Source organism: Gasterosteus aculeatus, chromosome 1, assembly GCF_964276395.1.
Source record: "Gasterosteus aculeatus chromosome 1, fGasAcu3.hap1.1, whole genome shotgun sequence".
Lineage (NCBI taxonomy): Eukaryota > Metazoa > Chordata > Actinopteri > Perciformes > Gasterosteidae > Gasterosteus > Gasterosteus aculeatus.
The window spans coordinates 31,126,501-31,145,722 of NC_135688.1; the positions used below are offsets into that span (position 1 = coordinate 31,126,501).

General features: G+C 44.0%; 3 protein-coding genes across 6 annotated transcripts; 1 reads left to right on the forward strand and 2 right to left on the reverse strand.

Annotated features, from left to right (window-relative positions):
- Nucleotides 1-167: 167 nt before the first annotated feature.
- Nucleotides 168-5,191, reverse strand: creg1 (cellular repressor of E1A-stimulated genes 1). The gene is made up of 4 exons (XM_040173904.2): nt 3,484-5,191; nt 1,775-1,894; nt 1,589-1,702; nt 168-1,288 (listed from the first exon to the last, which is right to left on the reverse strand). Exons 1-4 carry the CDS (start codon nt 3,796-3,798, stop codon nt 1,202-1,204), a joined length of 636 nt encoding a protein of 211 aa, XP_040029838.2. The 5' UTR covers nt 3,799-5,191; the 3' UTR covers nt 168-1,201.
- Nucleotides 5,192-5,323: 132 nt separating this feature from the next.
- setdb2 (SET domain bifurcated histone lysine methyltransferase 2) lies at nt 5,324-14,001 on the reverse strand. Of its 2 annotated transcripts, none has more exons than XM_040173805.2 (11): nt 13,698-14,001; nt 13,330-13,443; nt 13,104-13,196; nt 9,867-10,021; nt 7,916-8,179; nt 7,139-7,467; nt 6,883-7,052; nt 6,591-6,817; nt 6,093-6,293; nt 5,921-6,009; nt 5,324-5,841 (listed from the first exon to the last, which is right to left on the reverse strand). In XM_040173805.2, exons 1-11 carry the CDS (start codon nt 13,729-13,731, stop codon nt 5,676-5,678), a joined length of 1,842 nt encoding a protein of 613 aa, XP_040029739.2. In that variant the 5' UTR covers nt 13,732-14,001; the 3' UTR covers nt 5,324-5,675. The 2 variants fall into 2 exon arrangements, with proteins under 2 accessions (XP_040029739.2, XP_040029730.2); XM_040173796.2 differs by having other exon boundaries at nt 6,093-6,305.
- On the forward strand, nt 13,855-19,214 carry LOC120817518 (uncharacterized). 3 transcript variants are annotated; one of them, XM_040173850.2, is made up of 9 exons: nt 13,855-14,475; nt 16,548-16,739; nt 16,840-16,962; nt 17,585-17,817; nt 17,890-18,027; nt 18,109-18,296; nt 18,486-18,565; nt 18,671-18,754; nt 18,982-19,214. In XM_040173850.2, the coding sequence occupies exons 2-9, from the start codon at nt 16,553-16,555 to the stop codon at nt 19,113-19,115; spliced, it is 1,167 nt and encodes a 388-aa protein (XP_040029784.2). In that variant the 5' UTR covers nt 13,855-14,475; nt 16,548-16,552; the 3' UTR covers nt 19,116-19,214. The 3 variants fall into 3 exon arrangements, with proteins under 3 accessions (XP_040029784.2, XP_077959945.1, XP_040029775.2); XM_078103819.1 differs by lacking the exon at nt 13,855-14,475 and adding an exon at nt 14,503-14,545; XM_040173841.2 differs by lacking the exon at nt 13,855-14,475 and adding an exon at nt 15,125-15,209.
- The last annotated feature ends 8 nt before the right edge of the window (nt 19,215-19,222 follow it).

Below are 19,222 nucleotides of genomic sequence, written 5' to 3' on the forward strand. Positions count from 1 at the left end.
AACCCTGATAAACTTCAGTAAAAAAGTTCTCTTTCTGCAGAGTAATTTAATTACAATAATCCGTAACAATAATCATTTTTATAGATTATCATATTTCTACATTTTCCACTCAGCGTTTTTTTCATAAACTTCTATGGCTGAAGAACAAACACTTTCAAACAAACATGTATTTTTAACACAAACTTTATTTATACATAATAAACATTCAGTTTCAAAAATAGATAATCTCAAAGTTTTCAAGTTATCCTGAAAACGTTTCAATACTATAAGGAAGAACGATAATCCTGTAAAACATTCAGATGTCAAAGGCCCGCCTCTTTGTTCCAAACAAGGCCCACCCACAGTTAAGCCCCGCCCTCTCAACATGACATCTTTGTGACGTTTTTTCAAACATCACCAGATGAGCGTTCAACAACCTCAACACCCATGAGGCTCCAAAGGCCAGCAGGATATGGAGCCAAATCCAGGTCAAAGTTTTGTTCATTTGAAAAACCCGAAAAGTTGGTCTTGAACATTGATAAATACAACAAAATAAAAATAAGTTATTAATTAATTAGTTATTTTACTCAAAATAAAAATAAGTGCACGAAAAGTATTTTCGGGTTGAATATAGTTTTGACTCAGTTTTATCATTTTTTGAATACATTATTTTTTCACTCTTCCCTTGTATTTATTTTTTGATATTCGGTGTATTGTATTTTTCGGTTTCGGTTTTTCAGATTCAAAAGAAACTAAAAATCTGCAACCGAAAAATACAATACAACGAATAAATATATATATGTGAAGATTGAAAAAAATCCAAAGATCCAAAAAAATAGAGCTGAGTCAAAACCATATTCAATCCAAAATATTTTTGCCCACTTATTAAATTGCTGTATTTTTCAATGTTCAACAAAAAAACGTTCAGGTTCACATTTGTTTTTCAAATGAACAAAACATTTGACATGGATTTGGCTCCATAGCAGGGTGCTAAGGCTCATGGGAGATGTAGTCAATAACGCTTGAAAGAAGAATAAATAAGTGTGATCACAAAAAATAGATTTGAAGGTATTATGAATAAAAAGTTCACACGTCTTGAATCTGGTGATCTAGAACAAAAACTGAAGTGATCAGCCGACCCTTGTTGTAGTTTTAAGGTCTACTTGTAGTTCACATGTCATATGACTACAAACAGACGGAGGTGAACTACGTTTTCCAGCATTCAGTGCGGCTTCCTGTGCAGCGAGGCCTGGAAGTATTCCTCCGGAGAGACGGTCTTCACCCCGCCAAAATAATCCAGCACCCACACCTGTAAACATGGAGGGGGAGGAGCCCGGACATTAGCCACATCCCCTGCTCTTTGATGGTTCATGACTTTCCACCAATAGGAAGCGTTACTGAAGACGTTGGCTTCCATGTTTTGGGAAATGACATAGTCAGAAATATTGAAATGAAAGTAACTTTTACTAGTAGTGGTAGGAATACCAGTGATAAAAGTACTGGTAGTAGTATTAGCAGTAGTACTGGTAGTAGTATTAGTAGCAGCAGTGTTTGTCGTAGTAGTACTAGTAGTAGTGTTAGTGGTAGTTAATACTTGTAGTACTTCTACCTGAGTAATGTTGAACTTGCAGAAGAACCAGTCGTGGTCTGAAGGCCACTCCATCATCTCTGGATGTCGACTGAACAGAGACTTCTTTGCAAACTCCGCCTCCGTCCCGTTCACCTGGACAACAAGAGGGGGGTCATGTGACTGGTCATGTGACTGCTAAGTGTGTGTGTGTGTGTGTGTGTGTACCTCCAGCACAGACCCAGACAGGATGATGTGAGCACACAGAGGACTCTGAGGGTCGAAGCCTTGCTGTCTGCAGTAATCCGTCTGAGCCAGAGACATCGAGAGGGAGGCCTCTGGGTTCACCTGCAGGGACACACCTCAGTAACTTAGGGGGTCACTGGATACTGGGGTTGCCACCCGTCCCTTCAAATACGGAATCGTTCTGTATTTGAAAATAAAATACTGCGTCCCGTTTTGAATTTGTCACGTATTTTCTGAGTTGTCGTCAATGCAGCATCCCATGCAAATAATCCCACCCTGTGAAGACTTGTCCTACAAACCAATCAGTCTATTGGAGGAGTGTCGATTTGAAAGAATGGCGGAGGCAGCTCCAGGACCCCCCCCCCCACCCCTGCGTCCAGCTCTGAAGCGAAAGCACCGATGACAGTGGGGCCCGTAAATGTGGAGACATTTGATCCTCAAACACGTCAAATGAAGGAGAGTTGAGAGCAAAGTGCACGAGGACACCAGAGTCGTCGTTTAACATGTTCCACCTCCAACACGATCACGTGTGTGGAGTTTGTGTTTAAAAGACACGCTTTCTAGAGTGATTACTCGTTCATTTATAAGATTTAGTCTTTAAAAGAAAAATACATTTTATCACGATTAATGAATTTCAAAATTATTTTTTAGTTTTTTTAATCTATCTATTTTTAATCTATTGACAGCCCTAGTAAATATAAATGTATAATATATAAAAATGTACAATTAAATATATAAGCAAATAAATATGTTGATGTATACATAAATAATTGTAAATGTATGAATGTATGCATATATAAGTTTAGCATTGCATAAATATATAAAAATATATAAATGTCTGAAAATATAGGTATATCAATTTATATATACATTTATAAACACAAAATATAATATAATCATATATCAAAATATAAATACATAAATGTATAAGCGTACAAATGTATGAATATATAATATTAGAAGTAGTACTTCTCAGAAAGGAGTCACATGACTTCTGCTCTGTCACGTGACTTTAACCCTTAAAGTGCTGAGTCACCCTGTGAAGATCTACTGCGTCATGTTTCAGTTAAATAAACTATAAACTGTCTCATGACTTTTAACAATCAGATATCCGTTAATAACATTTATTTACGTAATCAGAGTTAATAGATACAAATAAATGAAACATTTGGCATGTTGGACAAGAGTCGAAATGTTACTTGAATAATTTATCAAACTATTTCCTCGAACTAAATTGTGACATTAAACCTTCAGTACAAACAAAAAGGAGGATTACATAATGTTAATTATATATTATTATTTCGTATGTTATATCAAACTACGTTTCATATTAAACTATTTACTGCTGAATTATATATTACATGTATTATTATTTAGATTTAATTGTTTATTGTTGTATTATAATATATTATGTTAGTGTACATTAATATATTATATTGTAGTATACATTATTTTACCTCATTATGTTGTTCTATTAAATATTATATAATATTGTTATAGTATAATATTAAATAAGTAAATAATAATTATAAAGTACTTAGTTTATCACAATATATGTCCACATTACACAGTGACCTTTGGGTAACATTATTTAAATATAACTATGTTCTAAACAAAATAAATAAATGAAATACAAACAACATGAGAAGGGTCACTGAACGACGTGACTCGATCACGTGGTTCAACATCACCTGCAGATCCTGGACCGAGATCTCCATCCGGGTCAGGTACATGTACGGGACCCCGGTACCGGAGCCCTCCGGCCCGTCGCTCACCGAGAACGCGTTGGAGAACGGGCGCCCCACCACCGGCTGGTGGGTGGAGACGGTGGCCATCGAGGCCCAGTCGCACTGGTGGGCCACGAAGCGCGCCACCCGCGCCACCTGGTCGTGAGGGGGGATCCGGACCCGGCCGCCGGCGGACCGGGACCCGATGCACCGGGATGCGGAGGACGTCCAGAGGAGCCCGAGGAGGAGCACACACGCAGCCCGAAAAGGAGCGCTCATGCTGGGGTTCGGTGTGTGGAGGAGAAACGGTGTGAGACTCAAGAGACGCAACAAGTATATATGTAAACAACACGGGACTTCCGGGGCGGAGTTTCACAACAAGAGCCGCGTTGGGATTTTCGAAATAAAATAGCTGCGAATAGAGATATATATATAAATTATACACACACACACAACTTCAGGAGGAAGACGACGTCTCCACAACCATTGAGAGTTGGGTGAGGAAGTGGACATAGAGGAAGAGGAAGTGGAAGTGGAATACAAGTACCTGGGTGTCTCCATCGACAACAGACTGAACTGGAAGGCCAACAGCAACGCTGTGTAGGAAGCGGAGGAGTCGACTCTTCTTCTTGAGGAAACTTGGATCCTTTCATGTGTGCAGCAAGATGTTGGAGATGTTCTACCAGTCTGTTGTGGCCAGTGATCTGTACCTCACCATTGTCTGCTGGGGGAGCAGCATTGGAGCTGGTGACACCAACAGACTAAAGAAGCTGGTGAAGAAGGCCGGCTCCATCATTAGCTGCCAACAGGAGCATCCTGGACAGGTGGTGGACAGGAGGACACTGAAAAAACTGTTGGACCACCCTCTTCACCACCTACTGCAGGGAAACAGAGAACCTTCTCCAACAGGCTGATGCAGCTCCGCTGTCACAAGGACAGATACAGGAAAACATTCCTGCCAACGGCAATAAGACTCTACAACAGAACACAACATAACACCTCTGGATAAATCCTTGTTTACTTGAACTTGAACTACAATCTCCCCTTGGGGATTAATGAAGTTTATATCTATCAGCACGTCTTCAAACTCAGCTGGAAGATGGGAGAGTACCACAGCTCTGAGAGAATCCTGTGTGGCAGCTTCAAGCCGGTGGCTTTCCCAACCCACTAGAGGCTGGTCCTTAAACACCTCGGCCCCCTGGTGAGCTCATCTTTGGACTCTCTTCTGTTCGCCTAGCAGTCCGCCGTCGGGCTCGTCTACCTGCTGGAGAGATGCCTTTCCCACCTGGACGGGACCGGAAGCCCCGTGAGAGTCATGTTCTTTGACTTCTCCAGTGCCTTTGCTTCTCAGGAAGCTCTTGCTGGAGCAGACCGGAGTGGACCCCCACCTCTCTGCATGGATCCTGGACCGTCCCCAGTGCGTGCAGATACCTGGTGTCCTGTCGGACACTGTTGTGGATCCACTCCTCTTCTCCATATACCCCTCTGACTTCAAATATAAATCCCTGCAATGGCCGGCATTTCCGCCAGTGACAGAGGAACTGAACCAGGACTTTATAGTACGGGGCCAGCAGAACCGCCTCCAGATCAACTCAGCAAAAGCAGTGAGCTGCTGGTGATCAGATGAACCAGTGGACACACAGGGAATGGACATTGAGACACTGGAACAATAAGCTGGACTGGACACAGCACAAATACTAATAATAAATAATAAATACTAGTTCTTCTGTGTATATGGTATCTGTCTGTTATTATTATATATCACTCAAGTAACGATTATAGCAATATGAAGTAACATCAAGTATATTATAAGCACGCATATGTTTATTATTATGTTTCAGTTTTAGGTTTTTCATTTATTGTTTAATTATTTAGAGTAAACGTTGTACAAAAACACTAAATAACAACAATGACTAGAATCAGATAGTGACAAATGTTTCCAAATAAGAGGGTTAGTAGCTGCAATGAGTTAAAAAACAATTTACAGGCAGATTTTTTTAGACAAGTTTTCAAAATAAAGGTGTCCTTCATACCAAATGTGACCTCTGAAATGAAACCGTGTGATGGTGTTTTAAAATAAAACATCTGGAAGGATTTGCTGAATTGCATTCAGAAAAAAACATACAGAATGAAATGTGTATTGTCCATTCGGTGGGTTACTGTGTTTCACCTTGACCTTTGACCTCACACACGTCACACAGCTCCTCGCCAATAGAAAAATGTCCCTGGCAACCGTTGCTAACGCAGAGACAGGGCACTTCCAGTTGGCTTTTATTGTCGGTGGAGTACTTCCATGTGAGCTCAGAGCCGGCCTTCACGACCCTGAGAGAGAGAGAGAGACGTTTATTGAACCCGACGCCGACAACAACAGCAACAACAACAACAACATCCTCCTGCTCACGTGCTGGTGAAGAAGGCGACCACGGGGAAGCCGGAGTCGTGACAGTCGGTGAAGACGTTCTGGACGAACAGGTTCGGCCTGCAGCTGTGCTGTGGGGAGCAGAGGCGGGGTCAAAGGTTAAACAGAAGTCCCCTCCCCCACATTGTCTGCGACTGTTAGTCGATGCTCTTACGTTGATGAAGCGGCTCACGTTTCCCTCCTTGCTGGCGTCCAGGAAGTAGACGTCCTCCGCCTCCATCGGCCTCTTCAGGCTCCTCTGCGTCTCCGTCCTGTTCACGCCGCTGACTGTCGTCTCTGTCGTCATGGCAAAGTCCTTGCCCAGGGGCGGAGGGGGGTCACCTGACGGAGGCTCCGGGACCCCGACCAGCACCGTCTGGGGACGCAACTTAGAAGTCAAATTACTGATTGTAATGAATCTTATTTTGAAAATCTGTTCCACGCATTAGCTTGATGCTCTGCTCTCAGATGAAGGCGACAACTGCGTCTCCATGGAAACGTAGCACCCACCCGCCCCCCCCTCAGCTGAGCATTTAGCTCTGTTGCTAACTTTTCCTCAGGGAATGCAGTAGTTACTGTGATATCAGTGCTTTTACTTGTTGGATACTTCCACCACCGTATAAGTAGAAGGTGAATGTAGTAAAACGGAGTAGAAGTACAATAGTACTGGTACCTGGTCCCGGTCAGGCGGCGGGGCTTCGGCGGGGCTCTGGATCACGGGGACGTGCAGGGGGGGCGATGTAGGTTGGGGGGGCTCCAGCAAGGTGCTCCGGCTCTCCAGCGCGGGGGGGGGGGGCCACTCAGTGACCACTTCCACCTCGTCGTCCGACGGGACGTCCGTCCTGGTCAGCTTGGGGGGCGACGGCTCAGCGCTGCTCTTTCCCTTCTGCAGCGTGACACCTGAACACACCGCGCCGGTCAGGCCGCCCGTCGGCTAATCGCAGGCCGGGGGAGGGGCATCTCACCTGCATAGATGCACACGAATGTGCCGCGGTCCAGGTCGTCGCGGCAACACACGCCCCAGCCTCTGCGGTCGGTCCGGAAGACCTGGAGGCGGACCCGGATCCCTCTCTGGACCAGGCGGTTCTGACAGCGGGCCCGGACGCAGCCACACCAGGGCCCGCACTCGTACACGCTGGGGTGGCAATCAGGGAACAGTGTGAGGTCACCTCCAGCTTCAATGGCACCAAGAGCACTTAAGCTCTATTATATCACACTCACCCTGATGGGACGGACTCCGGCAGGCGGTGGTAGCGGTAGCGGCGCCCCCCCGCGGTGGCAGCGGCACAGGCGCAGCGCTGCGCGTCGCTGCATCCGTCGCTGCAGTCGCAGCAAACCTGGAACAGCGCCGGGCCGCGGGACAGGAAGCAGCCGTGCGGCCAGCGGTCCTTCCTGTAGCGGAACTCGGCAGGCCGAGCGCCGCCGTCCCCGACGCATAACTGCACCGGCGTGGGCTCTAACCCCCGGCTCAAGTCCATCACCGGGCACGGGGGGCCCGCCGGAGGAGGCGGGTCCAGCTGAACCGAGGGGTTAAAGGTGAAGAAGTCCACCTGGGGAGAGGTTTGAAATCAGGGTACATTGATACAGCAGGCGCAGTACTTTTACTGCCATGGCTTCCAGACCGGCCCCCACGGACCGGTATCGTGCTTCCAGACCGGCGCCCACCGACCGGTACCGTGCTTCCAGACCGGCCCCCACGGACCGGTATCGTGCTTCCAGACCGGCGCCCACCGACCGGTACCGTGCTTCCAGACCGGCGCCCACGGACCGGTACCGTGCTTCCAGACCGGCGCCCACCGACCGGTACCGTGCTTCCAGACCGGCGCCCACCGACCGGTACCGTGCTTCCAGACCGGCGCCCACCGACCGGTACCGGTCATCTGACTTTGTCTTTGGCAAAATGTTTGATTTTGAAAATTGACCGGAGTCTCTCCTATTTACGTGCCTGTCCCTCTTCATCACGTTTACAGAGACCCTCCCGCCCCCACCGTCACAAACCTGCAGGACGTCGTAGCTCTCCGTGGCCAAAAGGAAACGCATCACGTCGTCGTGGTTACGGAGGCTCTGCCCACATGGCGCTTTATAGAGGACGTCCCAATCCTCCTCCTCGGCGGAGAGGGGTGGCTCCGCCCCTCTAAGTGACATCATCAGGGGCACGGCGCTCAGCCTCTTGAAGCCGCAGAGCAGCGGCACCTTGAGGGGGTTCTGACCCCAGAATGCAGGGGTGCACTGAGGCATTATGGGTAAACAGGGCAGGCAGGCCTGAGAAGAAACAACAAAACAAAGTAAAGTATTCACAGCACAGCGTGTAGTACACAACATGTAGTACATACAGTGTGTGCATGGTGTACTGTGTAGTACAGTGTGTAGTATACAGTGTGTGTGTATAGTGTGTAGTACAGTTTGTGTATAGTGTACAGTGTGTGTATAGTGTACAGTGTGTGTATAGTGTACAGTGTGTAGTACAGTGTGTGTATTGTGTTTAGTGTGTAGTACAGTGTGTGTATAGTGTACAGCGTGTAGTACAGTGTGTGTACAGTGTACAGCGTGTAGTACAGTGTGTGTACACTGTACAGTGTGTAGTACAGTGTGTGTACAGTGTGTATACAGTGTACAGTGTGTAGTACAGTGTGTGTATAGTGTACAGTGTGTAGTACAGTGTGTATACAGTGTACAGTGTGTAGTACAGTGTGTATACAGTGTAGTGTGTAGTACAGTGTGTGTATAGTGTACAGTGTGTAGTACAGTGTGTGTATAGTGTACAGTGTGTAGTACAGTGTGTGTACAGTGTAGTGTGTAGTACAGTGTGTATACAGTGTACAGTGTGTAGTACAGTGTGTGTACAGTGTAGTGTGTAGTACAGTGTGTATACAGTGTACAGTGTGTAGTACAGTGTGTATACAGTGTAGTGTGTAGTACAGTGTGTGTATAGTGTACAGTGTGTAGTACAGTGTGTGTATAGTGTACAGTGTGTAGTACAGTGTGTATACAGTGTACAGTGTGTAGTACAGTGTGTGTATAGTGTACAGTGTGTAGTACAGTGTGTGTATAGTGTACAGTGTGTAGTACAGTGTGTGTACAGTGTACAGTGTGTAGTACAGTGTGTGTACAGTGTACAGTGTGTAGTACAGTGTGTGTATAGTGTACAGTGTGTAGTACAGTGTGTGTATAGTGTACAGTGTGTAGTACAGTGTGTGTACAGTGTACAGTGTGTAGTACAGTGTGTGTACAGTGTACAGTGTGTAGTACAGTGTGTGTACAGTGTGTATACAGTGTACAGTGTGTAGTACAGTGTGTGTACAGTGTACAGTGTGTAGTACAGTGTGTGTACAGTGTACAGTGTGTAGTACAGTGTGTGTACAGTGTACAGTGTGTAGTACAGTGTGTGTACAGTGTGTAGTACAGTGTGTGTATAGTGTACAGTGTGTAGTACAGTGTGTGTATAGTGTACAGTGTGTAGTACAGTGTGTGTACAGTGTGTATACAGTGTACAGTGTGTAGTACAGTGTGTGTATAGTGTACAGTGTGTAGTACAGTGTGTGTACAGTGTACAGTGTGTAGTACAGTGTGTGTATAGTGTACAGTGTGTAGTACAGTGTGTAGTACAGTGTGTGTATAGTGTACAGTGTGTAGTACAGTGTGTGTACAGTGTACAGTGTGTAGTACAGTGTGTGTATAGTGTACAGTGTGTAGTACAGTGTGTAGTACAGTGTGTGTATAGTGTACAGTGTGTAGTACAGTGTGTGTATAGTGTACAGTGTGTAGTACAGTGTGTGTACAGTGTGTATACAGTGTACAGTGTGTAGTACAGTGTGTGTATAGTGTACAGCGTGTAGTACAGTGTGTGTACAGTGTGCAGTGTGTAGTACAGTGTGTGTACAGTGTACAGTGTGTAGTACAGTGTGTGTATAGTGTACAGTGTGTAGTACAGTGTGTGTACATGTGTGACCTTGCAGCAGGGGTGGGGCTCGTACTGCAGCTGGACGGGGGTCAGAGGTGGAAGCAGCTCCTCTCGCCCTGAAGGGGGGGCTGCTGAGCCGGATGTCCCGTTGGGGGGGGGGGTGGTGGAGGACGAGTGGGAGAACTTGGCCAGTCGTGGCTCATCTGGACACAAAGACACCACCAAGATAAGATGTCCAACAACTACCTCATCGTTTGGCTGCGTCTCATCTGGTCGGGCGGCCCGTCAATGTTGTCGATTCAGAGGACACATCTGATCATGCTGCCCCCCCCCCCTAACCTGAGCCCCCCCGTGGGTCATAGTTTATATTTCATGTTATCAAGAACCGGAAATATAACTGAACCTATTGATTAGTGTGATTATAAACTAACTACACATTTAGTTTAGTGTGATTATAAACTAACTATACATTTAGTTTAGTGTGATTATAAACTAACTATACATTTAGTTTAGTGTGATTATAACCTAACTATACATTTAGTTTAGTGTGATTATAAACTAACTATACATTTAGTTTGGTGTGATTATAAACTAACTACACATTTAGTTTAGTGTGATTATAAACTAACTACACATTTAGTTTAGTGTGATTATAACCTAACTATACATTTAGTTTAGTGTGATTATAACCTAACTATACATTTAGTTTAGTGTGATTATAAACTAACTACACATTTAGTTTAGTGTGATTATAACCTAACTATACATTTAGTTTAGTGTGATTATAAACTAACTATACATTTAGTTTAGTGTGATTATAAACTAACTACACATTTAGTTTAGTGTGATTATAACCTAACTATACATTTAGTTTAGTGTGATTATAAACTAACTATACATTTAGTTTAGTGTGATTATAAACTAACTATACATTTAGTTTAGTGTGATTATAACCTAACTATACATTTAGTTTAGTGTGATTATAACCTAACTATACATTTAGTTTAGTGTGATTATAACCTAACTATACATTTAGTTTAGTGTGATTATAACCTAACTATACATTTAGTTTAGTGTGATTATAACCTAACTATACATTTAGTTTAGTGTGATTATAAACTAACTATACATTTAGTTTAGTGTGATTATAACCTAACTATACATTTAGTTTAGTGTGATTATAACCTAACTATACATTTAGTTTAGTGTGATTATAAACTAACTATGCATTTAGTTTAGTGTGATTATAAACTAACTACACATTTAGTTTAGTGTGATTATAACCTAACTATACATTTAGTTTAGTGTGATTATAAACTAACTATACATTTAGTTTAGTGTGATTATAAACTAACTATACATTTAGTTTAGTGTGATTATAACCTAACTATACATTTAGTTTAGTGTGATTATAAACTAACTATACATTTAGTTTAGTGTGATTATAAACTAACTACACATTTAGTTTAGTGTGATTATAAACTAACTACACATTTAGTTTAGTGTGATTATAACCTAACTATACATTTAGTTTAGTGTGATTATAACCTAACTATACATTTAGTTTAGTGTGATTATAAACTAACTACACATTTAGTTTAGTGTGATTATAAACTAACTACACATTTAGTTTAGTGTGATTATAACCTAACTATACATTTAGTTTAGTGTGATTATAACCTAACTATACATTTAGTTTAGTGTGATTATAAACTAACTACACATTTAGTTTAGTGTGATTATAACCTAACTATACATTTAGTTTAGTGTGATTATAAACTAACTATACATTTAGTTTAGTGTGATTATAAACTAACTACACATTTAGTTTAGTGTGATTATAAACTAACTACACATTTAGTTTAGTGTGATTATAACCTAACTATACATTTAGTTTAGTGTGATTATAAACTAACTATACATTTAGTTTAGTGTGATTATAAACTAACTATACATTTAGTTTAGTGTGATTATAAACTAACTATACATTTAGTTTAGTGTGATTATAACCTAACTATACATTTAGTTTAGTGTGATTATAAACTAACTATACATTTAGTTTAGTGTGATTATAAACTAACTACACATTTAGTTTAGTGTGATTATAAACTAACTACACATTTAGTTTAGTGTGATTATAACCTAACTATACATTTAGTTTAGTGTGATTATAACCTAACTATACATTTAGTTTAGTGTGATTATAAACTAACTACACATTTAGTTTAGTGTGATTATAAACTAACTACACATTTAGTTTAGTGTGATTATAACCTAACTATACATTTAGTTTAGTGTGATTATAACCTAACTATACATTTAGTTTAGTGTGATTATAACCTAACTATACATTTAGTTTAGTGTGATTATAACCTAACTATACATTTAGTTTAGTGTGATTATAAACTAACTACACATTTAGTTTAGTGTGATTATAAACTAACTACACATTTAGTTTAGTGTGATTATAAACTAACTACACATTTAGTTTAGTGTGATTATAACCTAACTATACATTTAGTTTAGTGTGATTATAAACTAACTACACATTTAGTTTAGTGTGATTATAACCTAACTATACATTTAGTTTAGTGTGATTATAACCTAACTATACATTTAGTTTAGTGTGATTATAACCTAACTATACATTTAGTTTAGTGTGGTAACATTGAGTTTCTGCACCTTTGACATATTCTGTAATATCTTAAAGTGAGTTAAGTTATCTTGTATATGCAAGATAATAATAAAAAGCATTTGCTTACAAGTTAATGAACGTGTTACTGTGGTTTTATTTACAGTCTTAATAGATTTCCTTTGCCTTAATATTGCAATATTACTTTCAGCTGCAAGTACACGGCCGAACCAAGTTGAATGTATTACAACTATTTAAAATACAATGAAATGTTCTTCTCTGTCTGAAATGTATCATGCTCCTCAGGTGAAGCATATCTCCCTAAATTAAACTGAATAAGAACATTACCTTTCCCATCTGCATTTTATACACTTGTTAAGACTTTTACTGTCACAGCAGGTTGCTAGGCAACGGGAGCGGTGGAGAAAAGGCTGGTGACTCAAGCTTTAAGTCTGTAGGACAGACCGTCTCATATCAGGGGCGCGCGGTTCAGCCTATGCGGTCTCTGTAGGACCCGGCCCACGTAGACCACAAGCCCGGGTTGTCATGGGGATGTAGCCCACCAAATGAGACACAGCTAATGTATGTTAACATTTTGAATGTCTGGTTATGACAACAGTACAGTTTTCTTTTCACAATAAAAGCCTGGTGACCTGAGCCGATGACCACCTGGACCACGGAGGGTTCCTGAGAGGAGGCCGGAGGTCCTTTGAGACTATCCAGCAGCTTCAGGCCCTGAACATACTCTGACACACACACACACACACACACACACACACACACACACACACACACACACACACACACACAACAGGAAGTCACCATCAGCCAAACAGGAAGTCCAGCTCAATATCAATGAAGAAGAACCAAGAGTCCAACCTTTATCAGAGGCCGTGTTCTTCTTAAGGACCCTCTTCAGGTTACCCAGGTACTCAAACACGCCACTGAACACCTGGTCCACGTCCTCCTCGGCCCAGAAGGATTTAGCTCGCTCTGGAAAACATTGAAATGAATCCTCACGTCTAAACCTCATCAGACCTGGTCCACAATAAACCAACCGTGTCGAACCTGGACAAGGTCCATGTAGACTCCAAAACCACACTAAAAAACGTCTATATTAAACTTGAGAGTCCACAAACTTTTCTAACCGTTGACCCGTATCTAATGGCGTCAACGGGTTGCGTCCTCCTCACATATTACGTATGTGGTGACGTTACGTAGTTAAAAGTTAAAACCGTAGTTCTTACCCACTTCTAAAGGATCCAACTGGTTTTCTTCCATCTCGGTCTCAGACGTTAATATGTTAGCAATCACCTAGCTTAGCTCAGCTGGGTCGCTAACAACTATCATATGTGTTAACTAGTTTGGTGAGGAATTCCCTTACATTAATATGTTCTTATAACACACACACACACACATATGTATAACATAATTTGTAATGGCCGCGCGACACAAAACAACGGTTAATGTGGTGACGTTAGCATCATGCTATCATCATTGTGTTTCCATTTGCGTTCTCGTTTGGCCATATTGTGGTTAATTGTGATGCTCAACGGCCACCGTAGAAAAAACTGCTTCCCTGGGCAGAGTTTTTCAGGCTGATTTTCGCCTCTTAACAGTTTGTGTTATATAACCTATATAACAAGAGACATTGTTTGATATAATTAATTCAATACACCCCGAGTCACGGTTTTTGAAAGTATTTGTACGCTGAACGCAGTTTTACGCCTGTAGCCTCAGCGCAGGGCATAAAACCCACTGATATGAGACTTAACGTTGGCTCAACCACGTAACACCGGTTATGAAATGAAGCATTTTAATGAACACATTAAGATCGGAAACCCATCATGAACCTCACTGCATCCGGTTATGACGTGACCCTAGTTAGCGAGAGCAGCTAGAACTTAATGTTAGCATGACGGTGCTAACGTTAGCCACTTCCGGTTTAGTTTTGTAACAGTGGAACAAAACTTATGCAAGTTTAAAATGTGGAATCATTAAGGGCTGAGAATCGCAGACTGAAAGGTGAGGAGACTAAATACTACCTAAATATATAGAATATATTACATGAAGTACTGTAAGTACAGACTGACAGGTGAGTAGACTAAATACTACCTAACATTAAATATTGTAGGGTATTAGAAATAAACTGACGACCCGGTTCAGAAATTAATAAAATGCATTTAGTGTACACCAGAAAACCGCCATGATTCTATGCTAATCAATACAATAATGAATATTGTTAAAACACTGTAATTTTGAAACTAATCAATAGAATAATACCAATGTACAGCTATGATTGTAGTCATAGTGTAACCAACCAAAATGCTCAAATGCATGCATGTAATACTTGATAGCACCACAACTGGTATTGACTGAGAGACATTGAACTCACCAGGAGACCACTCCCAGAGGTGTGGTTACTAACTTTCACACCTTTACTGATCTGCATGAATACCTGTAGGCAGGGCTGTAGTGGAGAGTAAACGCACGTCTGGAATTTGGAAATAGCGTTTACGCACCTCAAAGTTCCATGCGTCTTGTATTCTTCCGTTGGAACAATCTGAAATAAATGTGGTGTCATTTTAAAACACTACATTTCATATTGTTGAACATATAAACGCTGTAGCAATCGTTGCCATCCGCGCTGTCTGGTCTGTGACCCTCCAATCAGCGGCCTGCGGCTGCTCCACCAATCAGGGTGGAAACACACACGTTGCGGATCAACCCGCCAGTTCGGATGGATTCATTCCTTAATGGTGTGTTAACTTGTGTTTTCTTGAAATTTAATAAACTACAAGCACATTTATTCACGGTCATTGATTGTATGACTTTAACTGATAGCATAATGCATTATAGCCAGGACAGCCTTACAGAGTCTTTGTGTTGCGTTGCATCGCGTCAAGGTCTGTATGATCACAGAATTCATGGTTTACCCACCTCTCATTTTACCACTACAACACTGCCTGTAGGCACCCATGGTTTAGAGTTCGCTATGGGGGGGTCAATGGGCCCTGTGGCCTGTTCGTTTCATTGCAGAGACCAGCGGCTCCTTAGCTGAGAGGTTCTTTTTAGCACAACACCCTTTGTTGGAGCCATAATGCAGGTTTTGGGGCTTTTGTTTATTTTGAGGGAACACCGGGTGAATCGGGACGTGCAGTTCTTGCTTTTGACCACAGGGTGGCGCATTGACACAAGCACAGGTGTGGCTGGGAAGCAAACTGACCGTGTCGCAGCTCCATGGAGGTGACTTCGTCTGCTGTGTGGTGCCTTTAACCGGAAGCTGTAATGTAATACAAGTAAATTGGCGTTGGAAGTTATATGTGCGGCACAGATTAAAGAGACCAAAAAAGACACACTGTGCACCGGACATTGAATCTTGTTAATGGCAGAACACAAATCCCAACATGTTCCCCCCATTCGCCCCAGAGGCTTAACACATCCATTGGAAATGTGTTAGGGCCTCTGCACCCTTTCTTTTATTAAATACTTTTGATTTTAACTCTTCAATCCAAGAGGTCTTCTGTCCGTCTGGAGATTCTTCATTTTTGAAACACAACAATAAATCGAATATATTACATCAAGTACTGTTTCTACAGACTGAGAGGTGAGGAGACTAAATATTTATATTAAACATATACTATATTTGTTCACTTTGAGGTCACTTTGTTTGGCGCCTTTTTTTAAACGTTACACCATGACTTCCTGTGAGATGATCTGGTCACTATTGCACAAATTGAAGTTGAATTGATCAGTTGACCCACATGGTGAAGTATTTCTGTGAGAGAGCAACTCAGTCTGTAATGCAAGTGTCACGCATTGAGCATGTCATCCGCGCCTAAACCCCCCCCCCGTGGGCGTAGCGCCCCCCCGTCGGCCGTAGTGTCGCCCCCCCCCAGTCCGCCGTAGCATCGCCCCCCCCCAGTCCGCCGTAGCATCGCCCCCCCCCCCCCCCCCCCAGTCCACCGTAGCGCCCAACAAAGTGTCACTCTGGGGTTTGTTGAAAAGCTGGTAATGTAACATCAAAGACTGTTAGTGCAGACTGAGTACTTAAGTTATATATAATACTACATGAAGTTGTGGTACTTTCTCCTTAGCGGCGATGTCTCCGGTACGGCGATCCGTGAACAATGCATTGTGGGCCATGTGTGCAGCGGATTCCATGGCCATGCCGGTCCACTGGTACTACAACATTGATGACATCACCAGGGATTTCGGCGGTTGGATCTGCGGTTTCATGTCTCCAAGGGACCGGCACCCCTCCAGCATCCTCAACCTGTCCAACACCGGTAACTGAGACCGTCCGCCCCCCTTCTCCCCCACCCATCCAACCCCTCACCAAGACCTGGTTCTGGTGGTTAAGTCTGGTGCTGGTTCTGTTCGTTCCAGCCGGCAGCGGTCGTACCGCCTGGTCCTCCGGCACCAAGCGACCCGACGTGGTTGGTAATGTGATCCTTCACGACAAGCTGGACCTGTGGAAGAACTCCAGAGGATCAGTCCACTACCACCAAGGTACAGAGTCCCAGTCTACCAACACCAGGGTACAGAGTACTAGTCCACTAATACCAAGGTACAGAGTCCTAGTCCACTACCACCAGGGTACAGAGTCCCAGTCTACCAACACCAGGGTACAGAGTACTAGTCCACTAATACCAAGGTACAGAGTCCTAGTCCACTACCACCAGGGTACAGAGTCCCAGTCTACCAACACCAGGGTACAGAGTACTAGTCCACTAATACCAAGGTACAGAGTCCTAGTCCACTACCACCAGGGTACAGAGTCCCAGTCTACCAACACCAGGGTACAGAGTACTAGTCCACTAATACCAAGGTACAGAGTCCTAGTCCACTACCACCAGGGTACAGAGTCCCAGTCTACCAACACCAGGGTACAGAGTACTAGTCCACTACCACCAAGGTACAGAGTCCTAGTCCACTACCACCAGGATACAGAGTCCTAGTCTACAACCACCAGGGTACAGAGTCCCAGTCTACCAACACCAGGGTACAGAGTCATGGTCCCCTTTTCTGGAAGAAAGTGTGGAATTTAAAAATCAGTGATGTATTTTCGGCCCAACATGTTCATACAGACATGGGTTTGTGGTCTTCAGTGATCCTTTTTCATCTTCCTCAGGTCTTCAGTCTGGGGACAACACCCTAAATGTCCTCTGTTCCCTACGGGTCTTCCTGTCTCTCGTCTCGGGGGGTTTCAGCGATGTCTCTGAGCCGGAGGCCAGAGCCGCCGTCATGTCGGACTACGTCAGCTTCCTGACCACGAAGGGCTCGCACTGCGACTCCTACGCTGAGTCCTTCCACCGCGCCTTCTTCTCCAGCTGGCAGGATGCCAGGCCCACCTCTCCCAGTGAGGTAAAACAAACGCACCCACCGACACAAGCCTTGGCTGAGTTTCCGTCTTTACTGGAGTCTCTTTTTTTCCAGGTTCTGGCGTTTGCAGAGAAGCGAAGCAGGCGCATGTTAAGCTCCTCCTCCCCCGACGGCCAGCTGGATGCCATTGGCTGCCTTCCCATGACCCTCCCCTTCATCCTGCTCTCCGCCTCGGCCAATGAGGACCAAGCGGTTGGTCTCCCGTGCACCCGCAACGACCCCCCCCCCTCCCTCTCTCTCTCTCTCTCTTTGACCTTTGACCTGTGACCTCAGGTCTCAGCCGCCGTGGACTTCGTGAAGCTCACCCACCCGCACCCGAAGGTGCCCGAGTATGTGTCCATCTACAGCCGGGCGCTGCACGCCGTCCTGGGCGGGGCCAGTGTGCGGCAGGAGGCGGAGCGAGCCTTGAGGAGGCTGGAGGCCTGGGAGGAGTCCCGCAGCTACGCACGCAAGGCAGCCAGGTATCAATATAGCCAGGATCGGGTTCATGATCAGTAGATCAATGAATCTGATCGACAAAGGAACTCCAGAGAGTCCAGTCTTTATTTCCTTTGTGCTCCGTGCTCTCTGTGAAGCCAGCTGTCAATCAAAAGTCCCCACTTCCTGCTGATCTTTCACAATAAATCCTCTTCCCATCTGTGTGACTGCAGGTTCCCTCGGGGCTCCGACAAGCAGCTGAAGGTCCATCAGAGCGCCGTGAGCTACCTGGGCCTGGCTTGCTACACCAAAGGTCCACGCGGGATCATGTCACGCGTTGTTGAGGGTCACGTGACGTGTTCAGAGGGACATGTGACTGTTGAGAAAGCCCTGACCTGTGTTTGTTTTGACCCAACAGGAGCTCTGTCCAGCCTGTTCTACCTGGCTCACGAGTTCCACGATGACATCACCGGGGGAATCCTGGCCAACGCCAACTGTGGAGGTTCGTACAGAAGCTTTGAGTGGGAGGGTCACCTCCTAGCGTCCTTTCCTAACCACTTCACGCAGACCTCTGAGGAGAACATCACAGGGTCAAGGAAGCGGAAACAGTGTTTCCTATGATTGAGGAACTAGTAAAGGAAGTATTGAAGCTCCTTTCCTATGCTAAAGGAGCTAATAAAGGCACTAAGATATGTTACGTTATGATATATAATTAGATTTCTGTTCCAGGTGAGAACTGCAACCGCGGGGCGGCGCTGGGGGCCCTGCTGGGCGCCGGGGGGGGCGGGGTCCCACAGGAGTGGAGGGACCAGCTGAGAGACGCCCAGGAGTTCATTCCAGACGTCCTGAAGCACATGGAGTGACCTCTAATTAATGCTAACAATGATTAAACATCAATCAATGCATCAGGCGTTCATTTATTGTATCATGAGTGTACGAGTAATAAAAACGAGGATCAATTATTCTGCTT